We start from the raw sequence: 19,891 nt of genomic DNA, 5'->3' as shown, positions 1-19,891 counted from the left end.
TATATAATTGGTAGCGTTTCAAGCAACATTACAGGCCAGAGAGGTAGAGTGGGAAAGTGTCGGAATAATCACATCTCGATTTAAAGCTTTCGTGACTGCAGGGATTCATCTTCTTGGTTCTTTCGGTAAAGTCACGTAGAAGGGAAGTAATAAAATAATAAAAATAAAACATAATAAAATAATAATAAAAATAAAACATAAGAAAATAATAATAAAAATAAAACATAATAAAACAAAATCTCCGAGATTTATTTTATTATATAATATTTATAATAATTTAATTATTTCCCTTCTACGTGACTTTACCGAAAGAACCAAGAAGAATAATCACATCGTATATCGCATGCTCATGTGTGCAATGTTGTCTTCTCTTCTTGACGTCACCTTCCTGAAGTGGATAAAGATAAGGGCACGTTGATACCCAAAGACCTCACGCCACTCACCATCTCCAAAAGTAAGGTAAGATAAAGGTGGTCAGAGCCCTCTCGGCATCACTCACCACACGTGATGCCCTGTGCACACTCAGCGGATGGCTCCCCGGGTGCCTCGCGATCCTAATGGAGAAAACTTCTAACTGGTCACAGAGCTGGCGGTCGGTGACGGCTACGGAAATAGATGGACGTTCCACAATCTCTCTCTCTCTCTCGTCTCTCCAGCCAAAAACAACAGTGACCTCGTTCATTACGCTGTAACGATCCATCGGCAACCCACCCCGCTCCATCCGCGGCGCCCTCCAGGCCCCCATTGCACCACCATGTGATTGTATAGACATGAATTGGGACCTCACGATTTGTACGAAGGATGTATATTCTCTTTTGTCTCGTTTTTTGGCACCGATGTTTGTATTTGTTCTCGTTTTCCTCTATGTGTGTTGAACGTTTTTTTTGTTTTCTCCGTTTAGCCTCCGTGGAACGCGAGCGTGTGATCTGTATAATTGTAAAGTTCGATTCTCACGCGGCACAATTGAGTCAACGCATGCGTCATTCGTGGGACAAATGGTTCCAATCAAAATGACGTATGTATCTTCACGGGCCTATCATGTATACAATGAATGTAACAGCCACAAAGATGGAAATTCCATGATGCAAGATAAAATGACGAATTTCAATTTGAGACAGATGTTGTCTTGCTGTACTAGCTATCGCAGAGGAATTACAATCCAGAAATTAATAAAATCTTGTAAATGGCAAGCAACTTTATCGTAACAACCAACTCAGTGCAGGCTAGAAAACGTAAATAGTTTCAATAACGCAGAGGCACATGCACAAAAAAGCACTCAGCCTTGTGCATTATGCAAAAACCATCAAGAGATACAAAATAACTGCAGTGTGGCACTCTTGTCTTAGATCTCGGAGCTAGCATGCAAGACTAGACAAGAGATCTCTGATCTAAGACAAGATTAGAGCGGTTGGTTTAGTACGGTGTGAAAGAAGTTCAACATACGTACTTACAAACAGATCACGATCAAATCAATTTGAGCAAATGTGATCCGATGGGCAGTCGTGAAACAGAGAGAGGGAGGGACAACTGTAGACCAGTTTCTTCCTCATGAGGACTCATCAGTGCACTAGAGTCGCCAATGCTCACCGCTGCAAACATCCAGAGGTTGCCGGTCCAATTTGATCTCTAGGGGCGGCAAGTGGAAACAATGATGCGAATTTCTTGAATCCCGTCCACCCACATCTGACCAGCTGCATTGTGGGTACACCACCGTTAGTCAATCGACAGGTTACGTGTGGCAGGGTAGAGTCGGGGTACTCTCACCTCTTTAAATATGTCTCGCCAGCATGGAAGAGTAGGCCAAATGCCCACTTGAGAGGGCTCTTATACCAGTAACGGGATAGGTAGGAAATACATTTTACAAACTTCGTCAAAATTATTAAAAGGTCAAAATATGTAATGCGCAAATGGAAATAGCATACGCATGGTCCAATGACAGCAGCATGAAAACCCCGCAATTAGGCCCATGGTTAATTTTCCATCTTTGTTTAGAATTAATAGTGTCGGAGGTTAACACAAGCCCGTCTGTGACAGTGGAGGAAAATCGCTATTACGTACATCAATAGACACTGGGTGCAAGGACAATATGTCATTGATGTGATTACCACCGGGGGGATGCCGGACTGCTGCGCCATCCGCCGGGTCGGTCCGGAAAGGACATGCACATTGATAATTGCAGCTCCATAAATAGCAGCGTGCACATACATTAGTGATGTGTGCAAATGCTATGCCCGTCTATGCATTTATTTATTCTTAGTGCAAGACTATGTGTTTCACTTCTTGAGTGCTTATATAATTGCTTGATGTAATTGCAAGGTGGATCGCATCACACGTTGATGGAATTTAATAGAGAAGGCTGCAACGTTGGGCTAAATGATAAATGTGGGCAAAACAATTGGCGGATAAGGGCACGGAACGACGCATTTGCTCGACAAATCGAGATACCGGAGACATCTGTCGGAGGGACGCAAGTGAAAGACTGGAGAATTATATAAAACTATAAAACTAAACTATGTTTTCTTTTACCAGGTAAGGCCCACTGAGCTATATAGCTCTTTTCTCACAAGCGACCTGGTTATCACAGATGATAGCTCAACGAATTGGCTCATCATGTCCAAATTTATTGCAGCCAAATACCTGAAACGAGTGATGTTGATTCTAAATGTGGAGGGAAAAAAACGGAGGACCCGGAGAAATATCCACGTGACCACGGGGAGAACATGCAAACTTCAAATGTACAGCAGCCGTCAGGGTCGGGATCGAACCCACGGCCTCCTGTATACCAGGCGAGGTAGTTAACATCTCCTAGCCACCGTGGCGCCCAGAATATGTATTCCTTGAACCGTTCTTGAAGATAGTAATAGTTTAGTTTTGTACAACATGCCAGGGATGTGGACAGACTCCGTGAGGCTAGAATGCGTAAGTATTTTACAATTAAATTTCGATTGAAAGCTTTCGTGACTGCAGGGATTCATCTTCTTGGTTTTTTCGGTAAAGTCACGTAGAAGGGAAGTAATAAAACAATAAAAATAAAACACAATAAAATAATTCTCACGACGTTTCGGCTACAACGCAAGCAGCCGTCTTCAAGCTGAGCTTATATATAAGCTCCTAGCTTGGTAGTGTCTCATTCTTCACCTGAAGACGGCTGCTTGCGTTGTAGCCGAAACGTCGTGAGAATTATTTTATTGTGTTTTATTTTTATTGTTTTATTACTTCCCTTCTACGTGACTTTACCGAAAAAAACCATGAAGATATTTTACAATTGTTCCATCAGGCATATGCTACGATACAAAGACACCTCCGTTCGGAACTCTGCAGCCAGCAGTGCATCACTGTGAGTCATACAGAACAGCCCTGGCAAAGCGTCACTGAACTCCAGATTTGAAATTTTCGTGACTGCAGGGATCCATACTCTTTGGTTCTTTCGGTAAAGTCACGTAGATAAAAAATAAAATAAATTAAATCACAAAATTTATTATATTTTATACCGACATGACTTTACCGAAAGAACCAAAGAGTATGTCACTGAACTGTTTATGAAGTCACTTTAGTCGGAGTCTTTCTCCACACTAGAGGGACGCACAGTTAATACGCCCTGCAAAGATTTGTACGTCACATGTCAATCACACCAACATCCATAATACCGATTTTTTTTTGGGATTATATCGCGTAAATATAAACGTGTCGTTAAACCCGCCACCACGCGAAACAGCCAATTAGTAAGGTTTGTCACGTAAACCGAACATGCCAATGTGTTGCTAGTACAGCACACCAGTTGTGTGTTGGAGAGCAAATCTACAACATTTTCAATCTGAGTACAACATACCTCTTCTTGGTTCTTTCGGTAAAGTCACGTAGAATGGAAATAATAAAATAATAAAAATAAAACTTAATAAATTTACTTTATTATGTTTTATTTATTACATGATAAAATTATTTAATAATGTTTTATTTTTATTATTTTATTATTTCCATTCTACGTGACTTTACCGAAAGAACCAAGAAGATGAATCCCTGCAGTCACGAAAGCTTTAAATCGAAATACAACATACCTGTCAACCCATACGGTTTTCCAATATTTTTGGACAGGGAAATTGAGTGTTCAGGTCAAAACGGCGTACAGCCGTTTCAGTACGGGCAAAAACAAATTGTATTTGTTTGTGTTTCTCCCTCGTGATGGGACTTTTTCGGATGAACTTTGAGATGTATAAGGGGCACGAGGTGACCACTAAGGTCTGAATTGGTCTGTAATAAGCTAGGCACTGATAAGGGGTTGACAGGTATGCACCAATCTTTTCTTATTCTACGTCTCAGGGCTAGAACGTAGCCAACGTAAGTGACAGATGCAGTGGTACAATGGCCGTAAAGGTGGCCATCAACTCACCACACTTGAGAACATGGTTTAATCACATGTATCATGGGACCTTGTCGCCAGTATCAAATTATGAAAATTAAGAGTAGCTTTGACCCTTTTAGGCAATAAGACAGGTGTTAAGAAGTTCAAACACCGAATAGAAACGTTTTGCAAGGAATCAAATCTGCATTAACCACCCGCACTTGTGGTGAACACACAAACTCTGATAACATGTGCATTTTTTTTAACTGATTGGCCTACACCAGTGAGGCAGCCTTCTTTGTTCACCACAAGTATCGTGGGTGGTTAATGCAGACATGATTCCTTGCAAAATGTTTTTATTTCGTTGTAGATTTGAAGCTTTCGTGACTGCAAGGATTCATACTCTTTGTTTTTTTCGGTGAAGTCACGTAGGTAAAAAAAAAACAAAAAATAAAAAAAAACGTTGTCCCCACCTGAAGAAGGACGCTTGTGTTGCGCCCGAAACGTCGTGATCTTTCTATTTGGTGTTTGAACATCTTCACACAACTGTTTTATTGCCAGAAAGGGTAAAACCTATTCTTAATTGTCATACTTTAATCACAGATGTCTGTCTCGAATTTAACTCAAAATTCGTAGGGGCCCAGGATCGGTGCTCTGAATCCTAGGCCAACCGGCCACCACGGGGTTTAATAACAAAAAAAAGGCGTTAAATAGAGAATTAGCCTATGATTTAAACCCGACTTATTAATTCCGGTGACTTTTGCCTATAAAACACAATCAGTTGCTGATACTCGGCAACGTATTCAATGCGTGGCATGTACACGTGTGTATACCTCAGAGGTGGGACAAAGTCATTGTTATGCAAGTCACAAGTAAGTCTCAAGTCTTTGCTCTCGAGTCCCGAGTCAAGTCGAGTCAAAGATGAGGCAAGTCCAAGTCGAGTCTGAAGTCATCAAAATCATGACTCGAGTCTGACTCGAGTCCAAGTCGCATGACTCGAGTCCACACCTCTGGTATACCTTGCTTATTCTCTGCCTGTTTAGGACGCACTCCCCTCCCCCCCCTCCCCATCTGTATTCCAAAGCCAAATCTGGGGGCGAATGGTTTCATCCGGCAAGCGTGTCTTTGTGTGTGACTGCGTTTGTAAAACAAACAAACAAAAGACCTTATTGATACCGGGCACAAGTTCTGGGGTGCGTTTTACTCCCCCCCCGTCGCGTCCCCCCCCCACAGTCTGGGGAGATTGGGGTCGCTGTGTGCGACGATCTCAGGCGACTGCCACCTGCTGGGTTGCAGCTTAACGTTTTGTCAACAGCGGCTGAACGGAATTGCCTTCGATGGCAGGGGAGAGAGTTTCAACGATGAAAATATTGTCTGCGTCTCCTACGCATCTCTATGAACGCGTAGGGATGCGTAGAGACACATAGACCCGTAGAGTACCCATAGATACACATAGAAACCCATACAGATGCAAAGAGCCCCATAGAGATACATTAGATACCAGACTAAGGGGCCGTCCATAAATGACGTCACGCACCTAGGGGGGGGGGGTCAGACATTTGTAACGATGTGTGACGAGGGGGGGGGTGAGAAATCACGTCACGTCAAAATGCGCAACTTTAAATAAATATAGACAACACGTTCTACTTAATTAAATAGACTTTTTGATAAATGTTTTTCCTACAACATCATAGTGCAGCGCCACATTAAATACGCACTACAATGACAATAGTTTAAAGCGATTTGAAGCATTTTTATTTGGGGGGGGGGGGGGGGCTGAGCTTTGTGACGTCATGTGTTGTAAAAATGTGTTGTAATTACTGGAGAAACGTCGTACTCGAATTGTAAACGTTGTGGGTTTACTCTCCAACACACCGGTGTGCTGTACTAGTAACGAATTGGCACGTTCTGTTTACATGACAAACCTTGCTTATTGGCTGTGTCGGGTGGTGGCGGATTTAACGCACATTTATATATTTACGCGATCTAACCCAAAAACCTCGATTATGGACACATTCGTATTGCTTATAATAACCATACAGTTCACAGCGGTTTGCCCAGCACAGGTCTTTAGATCTCAAATATATTATATTTTTTCTTGGTTCTTTCGGTAAAGTCACGTAGAAGGAAATAATAAAATAATAAAAATAAAACATAAAAAAATAATTCTCACGACGTTTCGGCCACAACGCAAGCAGCCGTCTTCAGGTGGAGAACAGGTCTGTCGAGAAGGCAGAGTCTGAATGGCAAGCCCCAGGCTTGGAGCGACTATTTATGCTGGGGTGGAGGAGCGAAGAGCGTCTTGACAAAATAATTTGCATATCAAGATTAATTTAGCATATTTATGGGAAATTCAGATATGCGATTAGTACTACTCGTGAAGTGCGTATTATTTTCCTTCTACGTGACTTTACCGAAAGAACCAAGAAGATGAATCCCTGCAGTCACGAAAGCTTTAAATCGAAATATATTACATTTGTGGAATGCGTATGCAGCCCTTTTCTTCACGTAATCCACAACTATCGGTGATTTTATCCCGTGGATAAGTGGATTAAATTCACGGATAACCAAGCGAATAATAGGATCGGTGATATTGGCCGCTCACATCATCACAAATAAAAGAGGAGTTATCCTGTATAATACAATTTGAAATGCGTATCTTCTTCAGTACTGTCAGACCGTATCAATGTGTCGATGATTGTCTCTGAATCCACGCGATAACCTCCTGAAGCAGTCGCATGGATATCAAATCTCGACATGAATTCGTAATCCCCAAAAATTGTCGTCCGAAAAAAGGAAGAATAATTGCCTCTGAACGCAATAATGAAATGCTCATCTTGATAATTACCACAATTGTTACGCCTAATTACAAAACGTGCCTTGAGATTTGTGAACACACACGTCAGGTGTTGTATCAATGTGTGGGACGTAAAAAACATATTTGCAATTCATTATGTAGTGCTCTGCAACAGAGAGGCTCATTCGTCATCACTAATGACCATGATTTGCTGAATAAATAAGAGAGGACATAAACACCGATAGGCTTCTTGTTTCAGGCATATAGACTCTGCTTCTCACGTGAAATATTCACGCGTTTAAATGTAAAGCCATCAGCTAAAAAAAACGAATTGCTCATTTTGTTTGTATTTATTCGTTGTGTCTTCTGCTTCAACTGTCAACAGCTGACCTCTTGTGGCTCTATTGAGTCCCAAGCAAATACGAGAATAACTCTCGATTTAAAGCTTTCGTGACTGCAGGGATTCATCTTCTTGGTTCTTTTGGTAAAGTCACGTAGAATGGAAATAATAAAATAATAAAAAGAAAACATAATCAAATAATTCTCACGACGTTTCGGCCACAACGCAAGCAGCCGTCCTCAGGTGAAGAACAGGTCTGTCGATAAGACATTTCCATTCTACGTGACTTTACCGAAAGAACCAAGAAGAGAATAACTCTGTTCTATAGCCCCACGTCAAATGTACAGTGTATGGTTTAGTCTATCAGCCTATTGGCGTTCTGTACAAATACTATCCAGCAGTATTTATCAGAGGTCGCAAACGGGTTTTGATTCCTTACCCATACCCGTACCCGGCCGCACCAGGGTCGCAAACGGGTACCCGTACCCGGCCATACCCGTACCCTACCCGTACCCGGCCGGGTACGGGTAGGGTACGGGTATCGGGTTCCTGATTGCGACCTCTGGGATGAAGCCATGTTGCAGGCGCGGGTGGGTTGATTCTAGGAACTTGAATTGTGAGAAGAGACAAGACGTTGGGAAATGAGTGACATACGGTTACTCACCAGTGACTCACGGCCTACCCGTACCCGGCCGCACCAGGGTCGCAAACGGGTACCCGTACCCGGCTGGGTACGGGTAGCCGGGTATTGGGTAGGGTACGGGTATCGGGTACCCGGTTGCGACCTCTGGTATTTATTTAAGCGGGAAAACTCTAGACTGATTTTGACCATCTGGGTCTCATCAGCAGTCAGGCAGCTGGTCATTAGTCCGTTTCTCAATCCCATCTTAGAGCCTACTCTATATAATACCAAAGGAGAATATTTGTAACTTTCATTCGGGAAAACTTTCCAGGAGGACTTTGCTCGAATATTACGTACTAATTCGTATTAAACAATCGTAGTACATTAACAAGAGTAATCTTATCCCTTTGTTAATCAACTGATGGATGAAGTTATCCCGATGCAGTGTCGATCAAGGGGGTTGGTTCACCATACATCTTCACACTGGTCACTGATGTCAGCCGTGTTTGCAGAGCAGTGTGCTAACATGTGCCAAATTTCTTTTTGCAGATGTCAATACTTATATATTTTTAAAAAACGTAATTTATAGCCCACTGTTATTCCACTGTTTAATGAAGGTCTTCTAACACTGTGAAGGTCGTGGTATTATTTGACCACATCTCACGCTGCTGGCCAGTACTGGTTGGTGAAGGAGGATACCCAAAGCTGGGGTGAGATATCACTCGCCACCAACATTGGACATGGCCGGAAATCAAACTCAAGATGCTAGTTCCAAATCCTGACGCTCTCCAAAGACTCGTCAATTTAGTCTCATTACGGATACCTGTCTGAGCCTCAGGTATCTCTACCGGACTTTACACGGCACAGTTGGAGTCCGCAGTGGTGAGATGTTCACTCGCTCGCCTGGTATGCAGGAGGTCGTGGGTTCGACCCTGACGCTTGCTGCTGTATATTTAGAGTTTCCGTGTGGTCGCGTGGATTTTTCTCCTCGTCCTCCCGTTTTTCCTCCACATTTAAAAACAACAACAAGCGTTTAGAGTATTCGCCCGCCGTACATTTACAGATGATAAGTCACTTCATTGGGCTATCATTTGTGGCCAGGTCGCTTCTGAAAAAGAGCTGTACAGCTCAGTGGGACTTAGCTGGTCAAATAAAAAATTAACCCGTGAAAACAAAGTTTTTCACTATAAATCCTTTATATGTAAGATCACCTCTTGACATGCCCCGTATATTCCCGAGGGCACTAGCGTTGACCCGTTTTACCACTTTCAAGAACCTGGCGGCTTCAATTTAACTGCTCTACAAATAGTCTCCATTGTACAGCGTGGGGGCAGGGATTTCATGCCATGTGGTTAGTCAACATTTGCGTCATCATGAAACGGGCGGCTAGAGTCCTCTCGTCCTCTGGCCTGAGATGGCTGCCACCTATGGGTCAGATGATTGTCTGCCACCATTAAGCAATTGGTAATTAAATATTTATTTATTTTTCCCTAAACAGTGTTACATTTTGGGAAAAAAATTCACGAAAATAAATTGTCACGCACAACGAGTCTGTGTGCAAAATGTCAGCTCGATTGGATCACGGGAAGTGGGTTAAAAAACGACCGAAAGATTTGCACGGTCGTAAGCAAGCAAGCAAGCACGCAAGCACGCAAGCAAGCAAGCGAACTTAATATAAAGGATTTAAAAATATGTTTCACGGGTGATACCTTCTTGCATTTTGACAAACTGCTCTGGGATGCCATGTATCCGTACGCTGCACATTAACTGCTGGATTGTCCAATCGATATTGACAGTTCAGGGGCATCAAGTTACCTTCTGCTTGTTCTCCGTTATCTCTTTGTACCACACCGCGTTGCGCTCAGTTCGAACGCTGGAGATTTATTTTTTGTTCCGGATGTGTGGAGAGGGGGGGGGAATAAGAAAAGGATCTCGAGAAAACAAAACCGAGTCAAATTAAATGTCTCATTACTCAATGACCTGAGAGGAGAAGACCATCACACTCGACGTTAAATAATAATCACACACAATGGCTTATGATAAAATACATAAATTATATTAAATAATAGCTGGCTTAAGTATGAGGCTACACTGTAAAAGTCAATAAACACACAATGAAATGAATTTGTAATGGAAAAGTTCATTATTCTAATATAGCCATGCATGATGCAATGCATTTTAAAGTGATAGACATTAATGCCTCACAGTATTTGTTTATTTTATTTCAATATGAGATAATGTAGGGACGTCCTTGTATACTGGGTATTTGAACGTCATAACACACAGTCCATATATGATTATTATACAAAAAAATTTGATTCACAAAACATATTTTACAAAAATATAAAACACTTTTCAACTAAAGGTAACTTGTCAATTTTACAGCCAAAAATTTTCAGTAAAGCCTGTTGAATCTCACCACGGTGGCGAGATGTTAACTACCTCGCCCGATATCCAGGAGGTCGTGGGTTCAATCCCGACCCTGGCGCCTGTTGTATATTTGAAGTTTGCATGTCTCTCTCCCCGTGGATTTTTCTCCGGGTCCTCCGCTTTATCCCTCCGCATTTAGAAGTCTGCGTTTAGACTATTTGGCTGCGATACGTTTCCACATGACAAGCCACTTTGTTGAACTATTGTTTGTGGCCAGGTCGCTTCTGAAAAAGAGCAATACAGCTCAGTCGGCCTTGCCTGGTAAAATAAAAACATCTTTATAGTTTTTAGAATAATAGTATTGAACCTAACCATGTATATCCCCCACCTCCATTGTGTGTGAATTCACCAATGATGTAATTGGAATCTAAACATGTTATACATATACAGTATATAGAGAAATACAGTGTTACCTGTGAGGTGTCCGTGTGGCTCAGGAGTTCGTGCACTGAGGAAATCCTGGGTTTGAATCCAGGTGTCAGCCACCCATGATTACACTGGTTTTTCAAGTGTAGTGAGTGAATGATCTCAGCATGTTCCACCAATGAATGCCCTTACATTGAAACGTATTACATTTGCTTCTTCACTGAATTTTGGGGTATACAGTGTGTTTAAAAGAGATGGACCCGATGTGAAATCGCTATATCTCTGCAACCACGAACCGCCCATGAATGAAACTCTTACCACTTGAAAGTGCGGGGCATAGAGAGGGCGGGGCATAGAGAGGGCGGGGCATAGAGAGGGCGGGGCATAGAGAGGGCGGGGCATAGAGAGGGCGGGGCATAGAGAGGGCGGGGCATAGAGAGGGCGGGGCATAGAGAGGGCGGGGCATAGAGAGGGCGGGGCATAGAGAGGGCGGGGCATAGAGAGGGCGGGGCATAGAGGTTCAAATGATCACAGCTAGATGCCTCTCCCAGCGCACAAACAGCCCCTGGCCTCAGTCATTCGCGAGACGCGCTGCCTCAACGTTGGAGAGGTCGCACGGGACCCCAAGACTTGGCGCTACACTCCTGGCCCCCAAGATCCCCAGACATCACCACACCCTGCGGCTTTTCTTGTGGGGATACGTCAAAGGCCGTGTTGTTTTTGTGCCACCATTAGCGACTAATCTGGATGACCTCAAAAACAGAATCACGGCAGCGGTGACTTCAGTGGAAGAAGACACTTTGAGAGGCGTTTGGGACGAATTCAACTATCGTCTCGATGTTGTCCGTACAGCAGGTGGAGGGCACATAGAGCATTTATAAAATGGTTAATAAAACTTGATAACTCATTAAACCGTTTATAACTTTTTGTGTAATTGCAACATGTTGGCATCGTGAAATATACCGCTTTGAAATTGGGTCCATTTTCTTTTTTGCAGCTCGACAAAATACACACAGCTATTGCAGGGCACATGGAAGAGTGTAACACTCCGTATCACAAGCAACTTAAAGATATCTTGGCAGTACTGCAATACCTGCTTCTGCGGGCCGTTCTATAACACGGAGTGTTCCAAATGAACGCTTAGCCTCATGAGATGATGCCAGTCGAACTATCGCAATACACCTGGGGGTGAGGAAAAAATATACACGGTGCATATAACCTGTACCTGCACTGCATTGATATCTTGTATTATACTGATATTTGCATGTTGCTAATTGCGACTTGATGAGTCCTGTTTATGACACTATTAGAATTGTATTGTGACATAAAGTGTCTGTTCGGTAGTACAGTCAACTCTTACCTGGTAACAAAAACCCACTGCTCACTACTAACCATCAATGCCATTCAAAACCAGTCTCGTCGTTACTTCAGAGAAATCTCCACTGTGCCGTATCACCCTCCTGACCAATGCACATCGCATCGCTGTGACGGGAAATGCGCAACTCTGTTGAGCGAACGATTCAATATCCGTGAGAAAGCCATGCCCCGTGGCTTATTCTGCGCTTCCCATGTGGCGTGTACGGCGACGGTGATTGCGATGCTCTGGCCTCAATCCACACCGTGCAGTCTGTTGTGTCCCGTCACCCCCAAAGATTGCACGAATACCACCAGACCTAGATTTGAAGCTTTCGTGACTGCAAGGATTCATATTCTTAGGTTTTTTCGGTAAAGTCACGTAGGTAAAAAATTAAAATTTAAATTAATAAAAGTACAATAAAATAAAAATCACGACGTTTCGGAGGCAACACAAGCTTCCGTCTTCAGGTGGAACCGTCACAGCACGATTGCTGTATCTCTTACTTGATACAGCAATAAGAGATACAGCAATCGTGCTGTGACGGCTCCACCTGACGACGGAAGCTTGTGTTGCCTCCGAAACGTCGTGATTTTTTTATTTTATTTCACTTTTATTATTTTTAATTTTAATTTATTACCTACGTGACTTTACCGAAAAAACCTAAGAATATACACCACCAGACCATTTACGCGTCAGAGACGGCGGGGCGAAAAACGGAGCAGTGCCCGACTCACTCCGCAAAGTGAACTTCCCCCACATCACGGCAGCATTGGCGATGCTGGCGCGGGTGTGCGAGACGCGTTTGCTAAGTGCGCCATCCATCCTCACTTGCATCCAAACAGCGCCGCCCTCGCCCTCGTAACGTACCGACCAAAAAACGAGGCTCATTTGTCACTTTTTGCGCTCTGAGGCACTGGCGCGGAATCACAGATCCCGTGCCTGCGGCGCAGCCTAAGTGCATTGGGGCTCAGCCACCCGCTCAGATTTGAGGCACTCGCCGTCTCACTTGCCTCGTCTCCACGACCTTTGGGGGCTGACCCAAGAATGGCCCAGTTCTGTCCAAGATACAGCGGCAAGGCCTGGCAATGTTTGGTCCCCATACCCCATGAGCCATGCGGCTCCAAGGGCTCAGCGTCCCTCACCAGTGCCGGGTGAAGTTAGTGCGGGGCCTGTAGCATATGTTATAAAGGGGCCCTAATTTAAAAAAACACGGCAATATTCAAACGAAATTTTTTACTTGCATAGTACAATCATTATATTTTTTCATTTGCTATACGGCCAGATAATACGAAAAATCGCTAACCTTAAACACCCAGTCGTTCATAAAAGTTTAAAGCAGTATAGTAATATAGTAATCGAGCAAGTGCAGAATCACTGAACCGGAATTGAGACGAGCTTGAAAGCATTTAGCGCGGGGCCCTTAAAAGTGCGGGGTCCGTAGCACTTTTGCTACGAGGATAATCCGGCACTGTCCCTCACCCTGTCAGCCTTGACCTTTGCCCTCCTACGACCCTTCAGGGTGATTAAGCAAATAATCACTGCGTTGATGTTTTCTTTTACAAAGTATCATTATGATTAGGGCACATACATTAAAAGTGCAAATGAAAATAGATTGTTTTCAATGTACTGTGCGCAAGTTATATAAAATACAAGTAATTAAGACTAAAGGCTGAAACTGCACAGCACTGTACAAATACGACAGGACAAATGACAAATTGTAGCCTGTGAGATGCTATTCATAAGACTCGTGAAGAAGTAATTATTGGATCGCATCATGATGCCAAATTGTGACGGATCATCAAATTTGCTGGGGACGTGAATCCTCACTGGACGTGCTATGACTCCATGAAGTGATGCAAGTCGCATCGCAAACCCTTGCAGACATTCACCATACCCCCGGCTCATCCTCAGACAAAGTTTTGTCAGGTTATGTAATTTCCCTTGAAATTGTTTGACCTTAGAATTACACTTTAATCACATTGGCTTCCCCAGGGCTTCCGTGCGCTTGCGGAAAAAAATGAAATGTCATCAGCATCTCGGGTCAAACTGAGGTGACCATTAAGAGTGGTTATGAATATTCATACAGTCCATGTTGTTCCATTGCTTTACAAATACAATGTTCCGTTGGGTATTGAAAGACTTCCTAATTAAACTATATTGGATTGTTAGCACAGATGAATTACGTGATATTTAAGAAGATTATGAAAATTTGGGGGGGGGGGGGGCAGATGGAGTTTATGACAAATTCAGGCTGAATGAAAACCTCATTTTTGTGTCATCATCAGCCATGGCCAATCTACTGCTGGATGAAGGCCTCTCCCCAATCCGCCACCAAATCTTTAGGTGATGAATGACAACTGTATGCATGGATGATGCAGACGAATGATTAGATGTGCGAGTAACGAAACACAGTACTGCGACAGTAAAAACAATGGGGTTTGCTACACTGCCCTCTGCTGCCCAATGCATAGCCCCTGCAGCAGCCTATAACACCTATGATGCATGGCGGTTCCTTACCCGAGCACAATCCAGGCTCGCCCCTGCCTAGCTACCGAGATTTGACAAGACAAGGGTGCATTCTGGGCGATTGGGTGATAGGAACTGCATTTAAATAATGATAAAGGTGCAGCCCTGAAATAGCTTGCTCACTCCACTGTCGGCGGAAGGACCTACACGAGAAGGGCGTTGTGCAGAACCTATCTAGAAGATATTTTTTGGCCTACTCTTCCACGTTGGGAGGATATCCTTGGAAGCGGGGCGAGTACCTAATCGACTAAATGTGATTAAAGAAACTCTTTCAATTGCCGCGGCGGGAAATCAAACCAGTGAACTCGAGATCGCAAGTCCAGTGTGCTGCTAACCATTCCGTCGTGGCAACAGCACTACACTGCATATTAATGGTCAGTAATTCAGAGTCTAATCTCGATTTGAAGCTTTCGTGACTGCAGGAGTCCATACTCTTTGGTTATTTCGGTAAAGTCACGTGGGTATAAAGTTGTATTTTATTTCTACCTACGTGACTTTACCGAATTCAGAGTCTGTCCATTTCACCGTTTCGCCCATCTGTGTTTCAATTGAACGTCTTTCCGCGTGACGGGTCTGCCAAGGAGGCAGGGCGGCTCTCTCAGTGTTCCGAGCGGCCAAGCGTTGCCAAGTCATGCGCAGTGAGCGGCTCTGACACGTCGCACGGCGGGTTTCTTTCTCCCAGAAGGCACGCGTTGTGTTGCGTTGTGTGCGCGCCGCGCTCTTTCATTCTCTTACCGGGAATGTTTAGTGACAATCGGAAGTCATCTTATTCTTAGGTTTTTTTTCGGTAAAGTCACGTAGGTAAAAAAATTCAAATTAATAAAAGTAAAATAAAAAATATATTTTCTTTTTATTTTACTGTTATTAATTTAAATTTTTGCATTTTTTTACCTACGTGACTTTACCGAAAAAACCTAAGAATATGAATCCTTGCAGTCACGAAAGTTTCAAATCTGGAAGTCATCTTCTTGGTTCTTTCGGTAAAGTCACGTAGAAGTGAAATAATAAAATGATAAAAATAAAACATAATAAAATAAAATTCTCACGACGTTTCGGCCACAACACAAGCAGCCGTGCTTGTGTCTTGGTTTTTTCGGTAAAGTCACGTAGAAGGGAAATAATAAAATAATAAAAATAAAACATAATAAAATAATTCTCACGACGTTTCGGCCACAACGCAAGAAGCCGTCCTTGTGTTGTGGCCCGTCGCAAAAAAAACATTTCAGGCAACAGCAGCACCCCCCCCCCCCCCACACGTTAATACGTTACATAACGGCTGTCGTGATAAGGAAAGTAAACGCACTGCGTCGGCAACTTGACACTGGCATGACGGCTGGGGGGAGGGTGGCGCAGTCAGTCGTTGCGCACTCTGCGAGGAACCGAGCGACCGCTCGTTCGATTCCCGACGTGAAAATCAGCGAGCTGAGAACCGAGGTTCGTGCCAACATGCGCAGCTGGTGGAGTTGAATGCCGTGTGCCAATTGGTTCGGTAAAAATCAGTGCAACACATTTCACCTGAAGACGGCTGCTTGCGTTGTAGCCGAAACGTCGTGAGAATTATTTTATTATGTTTTATTTTTATTATTTTATTACTTCCCTTCTACGTTACTTTACCGAAAGAACCAAGAAGAAAAAAAAGTGCAACACATTGTTAAATATTCTTGGTTCTTTCGGTAAAGTCACGTAAGATAGAAAACAGAAATCAAAAGTAAAAGCAAAAAAAGCCACGACGTTTCGATCGCAACACAAGCTGTCTTCTTCAGGTGGAAAGAAAAGAGTAGGTTCAATCTTAAGTTCAAGCTTTCGTGACTGCAAGAATTCATATTCTATGGGTCTTTCATTGGCAATTGTTGTGACACAGTGGGATTCGGGTCAGATCAAAGCGTCCTCTCTGCTCGTATGAGTAATTGCGGCAGCGCTCAACTCAATTTGCGTCTCCCGAGATTCTCTCGTGCAATGCTGTTTTGTTATTCCCAAGTTCACGATGTTTTGTTTCTCCATAGCAGTCGCGAGCATGGCACCCGTTGGACTTGCAGTCCAGAGGTCTGCGGTTAAATCTCTTGCCACGGCAGTTGAAACGAGCTGCAAATGTTCTCAAATTCCCTTGCCTCTGTCCGCCCAGCTGCATAAATGGGCGCGCCACGGGTTGGTCAATTCAGCAGCAGGTCGAGTGTGTGGTGGCGTTTAAGTGTCACCACTTGCCACCAGCGTCGAAGAGGAGGGCCAAAATAGCCACGAGAGGAGGAATCTCTCGAGCTGCCTCGAAAGCAGGGGTGGGGAACGTCCGGCCCGCGGGCCGTATGAGGCCCGCAAAATCATTTGGTGTGGCCCTGCCAAGGCTACCACAGGCGGGACTCGAAATTCAATAAATCTAGGAGCAAACCTGGAAAAGCAGTTGCGAGAAGCAATATACCAGCTAACATCACACGCCTCACCAAAGAGAAGCAGTTCCAGCCATCACATTAGGGGTGAGTTAATTAAATGTTTGACCAAATATAACAGGCTAATTTTTTAGTTGATAATTGTGTATGGCCTGCGAATGATGTTATAAATATCCAAATGGCCCTTGGCAGAAAAAAGGTTCCTCACCCCTGCAAGGGGAAGCCCTTCCAGCAGTAGCGGTGGTGAGAACAAGAAATTGCAGCGCTGCACCTTTATATTTGTCTATGACTCGCAGTGTGATGCAAATTATTATTCCAATGACAAAGACGCACGACACTTTTATATTCTAAATCACAAACTATGCATAATGTATCGTACACATTTTTGCACACTGAAATTCAAATATGCATTTACATCTACGGGCTGTTGTGCCAGAATTTAGATAATTTATCGTCGAAAAAAAGGGGGCAATGCATCCAATCTCCAGCTTACGATGTCTGCGGGTGTCGTGATCAATTCATCACCGGAGGTAGCAGCGGAGGTTTTTTTAAAATATAATTTCATTGGATGCCGCAAAGCCAGAACGTTCCGCGGGACTCGCTGTTCACCGACACAATCCGACCGAGCCGGCGATCCCGGCGAGAGGGAGGGAGGGAGGCAGGGAGGCAGGTCGAGAGGACGGCAAGACACGAAGGGCAGCAGCTTCGCATCCGCTCGCGAGCACACAAGAAGCTCGCGTTTGTCTCCGGGTATTCGCGTCTTCGTAGCGCGGCGTATCCCACCGCCGACCCCACCCTTGAGCAGGCGGGGCGTCTCGCGCACGCCTACGCTGCTTTTCTAGCGTCTACGCATTCTTCACGGCCAGCGTAACGCCAAGCCCAGGCTCCTGTGGTGCTGCTGCTGCTGCCGCTGCCGATGCCGCAGCAGCGTTTGTAAATGCGTTCCGCGACGCACCTCCTTCCCAGGTCTGTGTGCGAAGCATGGTCCTAACTCCACTTTTGGTGAGCGTTACGCTTTGGTATTTTTTTGCGCCACACATTTGCACCGTAATCTATTTGTGCGCGCGCGTGTGTCCGTGGTTAAATGTGGGGAACGGGATCGTAGTGGTCAGCGCCCTGCGCTGCGAACCTGATAACGCGAGTTCGATTCCCGCCCATGGCCAACATCGGTGGCGAATATTTGAACCGGTCCTGGGCCTCCACCTAGGTTGACTCAGACTTAAATGAGTACATGGCACGGTGTGTGAACATCAATTGGCACTAGGAAAGACAAAGACACTGACGTACTGGCCTTCATAGGTGCTCGCTAACAGAACATTCCTCAATAGTGTCTCTAGGCTGTACAGGGGATCTTTATCTTCGTCTATGTTTAAAGACAATAAATCAAGGCTACGTAATGATTTTGATGAATGTACTGGCTGTCAGATATTTATATAAGGCCTGTGCAAACGCAATACATGATGTAACTGGCAATGGGCCGTGCAATAAGGGTGCATTATAAAAGTGTTTAACTGCACATCTTCAACATCTGAGCTTTTCAATGGAACATATTATTGCTGACTTTGGAAACAATGTTAATGTAATCTGAGTGTATTGTGAATTGTGCGTCTGCCCATAAGAGTGCATTCGTTAACAATGATTTACAATTGTGTAAAGAGCATGCTTCACAATGCATATATTCAGGAGTTTGTGATCGGGTGGGATCTTTTGTGTGCTTGGACAAAACTAAGCTGTACATTCAGTTTTGACCATTTAACTCATATGCATTTTTACCCAATTGGTTTATATCTGGACATATGCCAGGTATATAGTCACGTGTCATGGCCAGGAATTACGAGTGTAAACAATGATGATGGGAGGAAACAGAGGCGGTGGAGAAACAGGAGAAAGGGGAGTTAGAGCGAGAGAGAAGGTGCAATTCGGGAGGGAAATGAAATGAGGCATTGACTGATAATTAAGCAATAATGCGAAGACATACATTGAGAGTGGGGCACAAACATAAATTTAAAAAAATATCAATTCACCACGTTCACCATTAACACTGCCTTCACCATAGTAATAATCAACCATGCTCTTTGCACTGCTGGATGGAAGGCCTCCCGCTGCAATGTATCACGATCTAGCACGTGTACAGAGCACGTGCACATGAGCTACTTTCATCGCTCCATCACCGCTCCCTCCTTTGACTGCCACTCAGTCACTCTTCTCGACCGCTGACCATCATCCCTAATAGCGACGTGCTTCTCCCGAGTAAACTCACTTTTCCAAACACACAATGCGATGTCTCTTACTTTAGCATGTGCTCTCATCCACGTGTTCCCATTTTTGTCTTTCAATTCCAAGCGCGTATCTCTCCACGCTTCTTCGCGTGTCGGGTGGTGGCGGGTTAACGACACATTTAATATTTACTCGATCTCACCCACACACACAAAAAAGAACTTGCTTATGGACAACATTGCTCACGAAAGCCTACGTGTTAAACAGGTGAAGACAAATTGCACGAGACTTGCCAGATACAAAATATAACTCACCCCGACGTGCATTGTAAGTAAAATATGTTTGGGGGGGGGGGGTGTGGGAGGAAAACGGAGCAAATCAGGCCGAGAGATGAGAATCCGCAATGGCAATGCGGTGTCTGCGCACGATAAAAAAAAACTTGCAACCTTCGGGCTCTCGTTAAAACGAGCTCGTGGTACCACCGCACAACGCCTCCCCACCATTTCCCACTCCCTC

At 44.1% G+C, this 19,891-nt stretch overlaps 1 protein-coding gene across 5 annotated transcripts in view; it reads left to right on the top strand.

Annotated features, from left to right (window-relative positions):
* OSBPL5 (oxysterol binding protein like 5) overlaps positions 1 to 19,891 on the top strand; it is a 125,183-nt gene that overhangs the window by 60,409 nt on the left and 44,883 nt on the right. For 4 of the 5 annotated variants that reach the window (XR_013637432.1, XM_078863638.1, XM_078863637.1 and 1 more), the window contains exon 3: positions 395 to 459. Coding sequence is in view for 4 of the 5 variants with exons in the window: in XM_078863638.1 (XP_078719764.1) it covers positions 395 to 459 (65 nt within the window). In the remaining variant the exon portion in view is untranslated. Of the gene's footprint in view, positions 1 to 394; positions 460 to 18,043; positions 18,161 to 19,891 lie in introns of those variants that run through there. The other variant, XM_078863639.1, reaches the window with a different exon arrangement.

The sequence above is a fragment of the Lampetra fluviatilis genome, chromosome 16, assembly GCF_964198595.1.
Source record: "Lampetra fluviatilis chromosome 16, kcLamFluv1.1, whole genome shotgun sequence".
Taxonomy (NCBI): Eukaryota; Metazoa; Chordata; class Hyperoartia; order Petromyzontiformes; family Petromyzontidae; genus Lampetra; species Lampetra fluviatilis.
Note: the sequence above shows the minus strand (reverse complement) of the source record. Positions and strands in the feature narration are given on the sequence as shown.